We start from the raw sequence: 8,218 nt of genomic DNA, 5'->3' as shown, positions 1-8,218 counted from the left end.
ATTGTGTGTTATGCGAGGAAGTGCTTCCGATTTAATGGCACAGAGTTCCAGTTTTCTCGGAGGGGGGCAGAAGTTTATCTACATTCACTTTTCTCTACACCATGGGGTGCAACTTTATAGGCCTTTGGCTGGGTATTTGTTTGTTTTTTTCTTAATCAATGAAAAGCCCAAATCCCGCCCCCTTTACATTTCTACTCATCCTTTCTTCTGTCATGACCTGAGGGATAGCTTAGTGGGTAGGGTTGTGGGTTCAAGCCCAACACTGGGTGAAATATTCCTGCATTGCAGGGGCCTGGACTAGATTATTTTTGTGGTCCCGTCCAACTCTACAAATCATTCTATGACACCTAACATGTGGTTCCCACAGAGTCATTCACCTATACAGACACAGACCTGCTTAGCTTCAGAAAGCTACTGGCCTCATATACCTCCAGCTCATACCCCAGGATCAAATGTGTTAAGTCTTTCCCCAGCAGGGACTTCTACCCCCTTCAGAATTATAGTTATGCATTTGTACACATTTTGTAATTCTGCAATATCTCTTTTGCATTCCAGTCACTTATTTAAAATATTTATATCATCACCTTTAAATAACATGGGAATATTGTTTTGCCTTTTTTTATTCACAGACAGTACACACAGACCTTAATTTAATAACCAGAAAGCTTGCCAACTGCTGTTTCTATTGATAAGGTTGTTAATACAATCAAGGGGGGAAACAGTTGTACGATGGTAGAAAAAAAAATGGCAGGGAGAGAAAAGGAAAAAGCTTCATCTAAAACATGCTACAATTTACAGGGAGAAAAATGTGGCTATTAAAATACTGACTTCTTATCAATATTTGCTTCAGACCACGAAATTGGCCCCCATTTAGAAATGTATTTTAAATTCACAGATTACGATTTTCTTCCCCTTAAACCCATCTTACTTGTAAGGCCAAGAGGATGGATGGATTGCTCCTGGCTCCTCCCGCTTCGCTGGACAGTTGAAGAGACTTGTAGTGGGTGGGATCGGGAGTGGGGAGGGAGCTTATAATAACCCCCGACCTATGCAGTGTGTCAGAGGAGTAGAAAGAGGTCCTAATGTTGTGACTAATAACTTATGATTTGTGTATTATTATGTATAAACTGCTGGGTTCCCTCCACAAACGTTGCATTTCTCCTGATGCAACACACTTCCCCATCTTTCCTTCCACATGCAGCTCCTGAAAATCCTCACCAGGGGGGTTGGGAAAACCTCCAGAGCAGATACCCACTTGCCCAACTTTGGAGTAGGACCATGATAATTTAAGACATTCCCCCATTAAATTGCTGTCTCCTCTCCTCGTCTGTGCTGAAATAGTATTTGGGAACATGAAGTATGGATTCTTTGCTTGCAGTTTTTTGTATGTCTGATATTCCAATGTATTGAGCAACTTTATGACTGTTGTTGTTGTCTTTGTCCATGGAGTTTTCTTGGCAGGGATACTGGAGTGGCTTGCCGGTTCCTGCTCCAGGTGGATCACGTTTGGTCAAAACTCTCCACTATGACCTGTCCATCTTGGGTGGCCCTGCACGGCACCCAATTTTTATGACTAATAAAAATTATATTTATGACCAATAGCTTATAATTTGTGAATCATAAATATTGTGAGCCCAATATTTATGACTAATAGCTTATAATTTGTGAGTTTTTAATCTAGTTCAGTCCCCTACCACATCCGCTCCTCCCTGTCTGTCCACTTTGGCTGACCCTCCTTCTTCTACTCAGAAGTTGCCATGAGAGTAGCGCTGTGTTTATGGGAGGGACGTTTGTGTGCGCAGAGGAGAGGAGTTGGACTGGGCTCCTATTAACGGCTAATAGTTGATTAGTTCAACAATAAGACAATGCAACTAGCAAAAGAAATAAAACCATAGGAAGGCTTAGAGATGGTACAGCCATGAAATTCACTGGGTAGCCTTGGTTAAGTTACTAGGCGATATCCGCTGTTAGTAATACTCAGAGTAGAGCCATTGAAATGAACTGAAGTCCACAATGATTTCAGTGGGTTTGAGTATTTCTAACAGCTTCACAAGTGCCTGACTCTTAGCAGCTGTGTGGGGCATTTTATATCAAAGTCAGGCAGTTAATTAACTGTGCACATCCCCATTAATAAGTACAACTCCGTTTCTCCCATTCCATTCCTTCCCTTCTCTTTGATATAAGAGGAAACCCCACAGCAGACCTGTGGACAGAGCCCACCCAGAGAATTGAATAGAGCCCTGCAGATAGACTAGTTAAGTTACTAACAGCTGTGGAAAGGCTGAATTATGTAAACAAGCTTCAAGAGACAAGAAATAAAGCCAAAAGATTAAGAGATCATTCCCACTATTTTAGTACCTGTCAAAGAACAGGTCTAATGCATGTATGGGAACCCTTTATTAAAAGTACTATGAATTTATTATTAAAACTGTATTTGAGTATTATACCCTAGAGAAGAAGTTGGAGGACCCTGTCTGGAGGTAAATGTGGGAAGCCTTTCTATAAATATTAATATGAGGGAATGAAAATTACAACTTGTCAACCATCACCTTTCTCCCCTTTTTTTCTTTTTGGAATAGCTGTTAATGCAATCCTCCGGAGAGACATTGACAGAAATGTGTATTTTAAAAAAGCTTTATTATAAACAATCTCACTCTTCTTACAATATGATCCGCTACACACTAATCACCGGTTATGTGCAATTGTTACAGATTTGTGTGTTCTCTCACTATAGTAAATCACAAATCAGGAGAACTTTTACAATTCTGTTGTAAGGTAATCTGTCACACACAGAGAGGGAGGGGAAGCATCTTTACAAGAAAAACAGCAGAAACACACAAAACACTCAAGATATACATAAGCACTCAATGAAGCTCCTGAAATGTAAAAGTCTTTCAGCTGGGCATAAATATGATTTCATAAAAAAGCATTTATTTCATGTGCATAGAAATGTGTTTTGGTTTCTACACAGTTCCAGTTAACAGTGTTAGAATCTGGGCCTGAAAATATCAACTACTTAAAATGACTGGCTCTGGTGGAAAAAAAATAGCCTGAAGATTGCAGCAGTCATAAAGTCATCGAAAGAATCTGCTACGTATCATTTACGATACAAGCAACTGTACACATTAGGAGGAAAGCAGAATTGCAGTATCTGTTCATTTCCCAGTGGCTCCCAGCAGATCCACACAGAAATATAACATTTGCAGTAGTGAACACATCAGTCTAGTGCATGGAGTCACTGTTTAAAGGAGGCATTACCCCACAAGAACAGTGCATCCGTTCCAGTGTTTTTCAGAAAACCTTAGCCATATATTTAAAAAAGGCAGCACCTCCAGTGCACCACAATGCAGGTGCAGTAAAAACAACAACACACAACTCCAGGACATTGAACAGGCCTCCTAATGTACTGTGACAGCCATCAGAGGGAAGGGTTGAGACAGAGACCTCTACGTTTTAGTCACCCCGTTTTTAAAACAGCAGCTGCTCCAACCCAGACCCAATAAGAGACTTACAGCTTAGTAAAAATTGCCTGCTATTTTAAAATAGGAGGGAGGTGCCTGTTTTATCGGGCGATGTTTTATTAGGGCTTGAACTCAGTAGGCAAAGACACACACATATGCAGTTTTCCAATTAATGAAGAGCAACACGGCCAGCAGGAGAGCTACAGGGAAGCAAAACTGCAAGCACTCTGTGCTTCCAGGAGTTCAGCTTAATTTCTGGGTTTGAGGGAGAGCAGGAAGAAATGGAGACACCTGACCTGTCCACATAGTCATCTAGGCACAAGAGCAGCAGCTGCATTTGGCAATTCAATCTTTCACCTCGAGGGTACACCAATGCATTTCGTTCCATTACACTCGCTTTCCCCAACCCAGTGTCCTCCAGATTATTTTGGATTACAAATCCCATCATCCCTGGCCACTGAGGCTGGCAAGGAATGATGGGAGCTGGTAGTCCAAAACACCTGGAAGGCGTCAGGCCAAGCAAGGCTGTACGTTAGCATCTAAAAGAGAGTTAAGACAACTGGCAGGTGGCTCTGAATTTAGAGACACCATCACTCCTGACGCCACCAAATTTTCAGTAGTGAAGCACATATTGTACATCTCTTTTTGGGGATGAGGGGAGGAAGGTAAGGGCATCACACACAGCCATATTCATACCAAACAGTCTGCTGATCAGCATGAGAATCTGGTGATGATGGAGGGTTCTTAGAGCTGCCCCCTCTGTTTGCTTCTTCAGTGCCTCCTGCTGGAATTTTATTTTCTGGGGATCGACCTTTGGTAAGAGAGGCCTCACTCGGGCTCGGCCCCTGGGGGCTGCTCCCTTCCGTGCTGCCGGAGACAATTCTGACAGGAGTCACTGTGGCCACTTCCCCAGACCGTAGCACCGGCTTGGATTTGATCTTAGAAGCAGCATATTGTGGAGGGGAGCAGTGCTGCTCCAAACCTGGCTTGGCTTGCTCCTGTGGCTGAGAGTTCAGGTCATCCTTGGAAGTGGTTGGGGAGGAAGAAAACGGGGGGAACAAGAGGGACTTCTCATCTTTTGGAGGTGCAAGAGAGAGCCGCCTGACATCAAGCTGCCGACAGCGAGAATTAATGCTCTGCAGAGAACCCGCCACCTTTGCAGACTGCGGCCTCTCTCTCAGCAAGACCTGGGAGCCTCCCGCTACAGGAAGTGGAGAGGTCTGGATATCTGAGTCCTTGCCCAGCTGGAGATCGGCAGTCCCAGGCTTCGGAAGGCTGTCGTAGCGTCTGTATGCCTCTGGACCAGTGGCTCTGAGGAGGTCTGCGGAAGCCAAGCTAAATGCACGGTTCAATGATGCGCTCTGCTTGCTCATGTTACTGCCCTGCTGAGAAGACTGTGCCACCTGCCTCGATCCCCTTTGAGATGCAGGAGGAAGCTTGCAGGAACTGGTGGAGTTTGCTGCAAACTCAGATTCTGTTGGCCGAAGGTTTGGTTTGACATAGTGTCCTGGCTTGGCCAGCCTTCCATCTTCATTAGCACCAGACATCTTTACAGTTGGTGTGACGTAGATGGTGGGCATCTTGGCTGCCTCCTTCCTATTTGCCTGAGAAAGTTGACTTCCAATAGATGGAGGCTCATTTGCTTTTCTGAAATAGTCACTCAGGAAGTCATCTCTGCTGGATGCGTCCTGAGAAAACAAAGAAACTGAATGAACATGGAGCTAATAAAATCACTATCTGAATATGGATACACAAAGATGCCACCCGATTTCTATGCTTTGATTAACATATGGATAAACTTAATCCTTCTTAGGATCACCAGGGAGCCTTCCGGAAAGGTGTGCTGGCAATCTCTGCCAGGGCTGCAGGAGGGCGAAGCGTCTTCACCCCAGCATGCCCCCTTTCATGATTGCCAGGGCGCCTTTTGAAAAGTAAGGCGGTGGGTGGATGGTGGCGGGTCGTTGGCCTGGCTGGGTGAGGGGGCACATGACAGGGCCCCCCCCCCAATGTTGGGTGCAACTTGGTGCCTTTGCTGCTGCAGAAGATCAGGCTTCTAATACAGTTCCAGATATGGATATATGCATACGGCTTGTAGGCTTTACAGATACAGATATATACAAGTAGAAAGCAATCTTGTTGCCCCAGCAATTCAAGATGTAACAGACTCAAACTCAGTGGCAGAATCACTGACTGACGAATGCGCTGACATGCCTTAATCACTTATAAAGATGCCACTGGGCCGTTGCCATAGCAACTGGCTTGGCTGACCTTGCACCTGTTGGCTCATCTCATACATGAGGTGAAAGAAATTCACTCCTTCGTCAGTTCCAACACTAGCTTACTGTGTACATGTCAATGTATTCATTTCATTGAATAAACCACAACCAGTCAATCACTGAATAAATAATTTCAAATCATAAATGGAGTTCTGGGTGCTTACATTAAGTGGCGTTGATCTGTGGCTTTCTTTCAGAAATTCTTCCAAAGTCACCAACTCGCTGCCCGGAGAAGAAGGTCTATGCCTAGCAGACTGTGCATTAAGGGAGGCATTGTGCTTAGTGTTTGAGCCCCCAGGAGCAGAAGAGGTAGGACAAAAAAGGCCATCTCTAGGTGAGCCAGGTATGTCTTTAGTCAGCACTGTATCTTCACTACTGAGACTCTCTGATCTGCCATGAATACGGTCAAAAGAACCTGTGCCAGGAGATTAAGACATATCAAAGTTACCATCTTGTTTCCCTTTCACTCTGTGAAGAAGCTTTCTTTGAGCACCACCCAAAGATGAAGGACCCCTGGGCAGTTAAGTCCAGTCAAAGGCGACTATGGGATTGCGGCGCTCATCTCGCTTTCAGGCTGAGGAAGCCAGTGTTTGTCCACAGAGAGCTTTCTGGGTTATGTGGCCAGCATGACTAAACCGCTTCTGGTGCAACGGAACACTGTGATGGAAGTCAGGGCACACGGAAATGCCATTTACCTTCCCACCGCAGCGTTACTTATTTATCTACTTGCACTGGTGTGCTTTTGAACTCCTAGGTTGGCAGAAGCTGGGCTAGAGCAATGGGAGCTCACCTTGTCGTGTGGATTCAAACTGCTGACCTTCCAACCAGCAAGCCGAAGAGGCTGAATGATTTAGACCACAACACCACCTGTGTCCCCTCCTCTACCCAAAGCGTCCATACCAAAGAATAAGAGACACGCTTGGCCATATGTTCCCAAAACCAGGTTAGTTTATTTGTATTGTTTCATATAACGTTGTGTGGATTTATTCTTTTGTACTTAAATATGGATATCATTATTTACAATTGCTTCTAATATATGTATTTTTAATTGTAAAACAACATTTGGACTTGGGTTAGTTTTCTGAAAAAGGTGTCCTAGAAATCAACAGGTAATGATGAAGCACTGATTTAAAACCAACCATGTTAAACACATCTGTATTTTATGTAAGCCATTTAGATTTGTTGTTATTATTAAGCCATCTATAAATCTGATAAACACACCAACCAACAGCACAATTAGTAATGTGATCATGAGAAAAGGCCTGCTTATATCAGGCCAAACACCGAACTGTTCCAGCATTCTGCTCCCACTGTGGCCAAACAGGACATGAGTACAACAGAACTCTTCCCCCTCATAATTCCCAGCCACTAGTATTCATATGGATATGGCCTTGGATAATAGAGGTAATATATTCATCATGAATATTAGCCTTTGTCCTCTATCAATCCATCCCATTTTAATAAGAGGGCATTACCCTATGAAATTAAAACTTTATGCATTATGCATTGGAATTCCAGTGCAGCTTTTAGGTGACTATGCCAGGACGCAATCCACCATATATCTGTGAATATATCTTACCTTTGAAGTTCAGAGGGGAGCTGCTGGAGGATGCATTTTCACTGTTCTCTAAGCTATTCGGCCTTGATACTAGAAGGGAGAAGAGGCACATGAGAGCCTAAGGTGAGTCCCACCTCCCGAGTAGCATCAAATTAGGAAGAAAAGATGTCAACATTTCCACTCACTGGAGACCAGAAAAGTCTCTCACGATGCTCCGAGAAATCATGCGGCAGCAGCGACAACAAATTCTTTCCAGTGATAATGCCTTGCATCCTAAGAACTGTGAATGGAACTTTGCTCATGGAATCGGGTTTTCCCCACCTCCCATTTCAGCCTCCTCACCTCAAAAAGGCACCGTATAGAGGTCTGGGGAAACCCTTCCTCCCTGAACGGTGTTTAGTGTTGAGGATCAATGACAAAGGGGGAACGACTAATCACTTACTGTGCTGCCTGCTTGAAAGCTCTACCTCAAGGAAGTTTTCATACAGGTCACCCTCTGAATTATGGCCTGGATAGAAGAATGCAAGATATCAGAACGTAATGTTCAACAGAGATGAACAAAACCAGCAGACATGTCCAGCCATGTTATTTAACTTTCGAAATGGTATAGGTCAATACAGGAAGATGTGAAGGTGCGTTGCATAAACAGGCACCTAATGCAACCTGTCAAGTCTGAACTAGGTGCAAATGCTAGGTCTGGTCATGGGAGTGAAGACCACACACTAGGGAGGGCTAGGCTGGAGGCATGGAGAAAAGGGGGCTGCCTGGAACTCTCCAGACTTAGCAAGGGATGCTTCCCAATATACGGTCTCCAAAAATCTATTCTCTGCCATGCAGCACCAATAATGGGCAAGGGCCCATGTTTCAGCTGCAAAGTGCCCCATAGGTAGCAAATCACCGAAGATACACATTGGGAGGAGCAG

At 44.2% G+C, this 8,218-nt stretch overlaps 1 protein-coding gene across 1 annotated transcript in view; it reads right to left on the bottom strand.

The window, feature by feature from the left end:
• Nucleotides 1-2,618: 2,618 nt before the first annotated feature.
• Nucleotides 2,619-8,218, bottom strand: part of CCDC88C (coiled-coil domain containing 88C) — a 102,743-nt gene continuing 97,143 nt past the window's right edge. Inside the window, exons 27-30 of the mRNA XM_079947708.1 lie at nt 7,738-7,803; nt 7,317-7,385; nt 5,902-6,152; nt 2,619-5,149 (exon numbers count right to left, since the gene is read on the bottom strand). Coding sequence (XP_079803834.1) covers nt 4,136-5,149; nt 5,902-6,152; nt 7,317-7,385; nt 7,738-7,803 — 1,400 coding nt within the window. The 3' untranslated portion in view covers nt 2,619-4,135. The remainder of the gene's footprint in view (nt 5,150-5,901; nt 6,153-7,316; nt 7,386-7,737; nt 7,804-8,218) is intronic.

The sequence above is a fragment of the Podarcis cretensis genome (assembly GCF_951804945.1).
Source record: "Podarcis cretensis genome assembly, chromosome: 1".
Taxonomy (NCBI): domain Eukaryota; kingdom Metazoa; phylum Chordata; class Lepidosauria; order Squamata; family Lacertidae; genus Podarcis; species Podarcis cretensis.
Note: the sequence above shows the minus strand (reverse complement) of the source record. Positions and strands in the feature narration are given on the sequence as shown.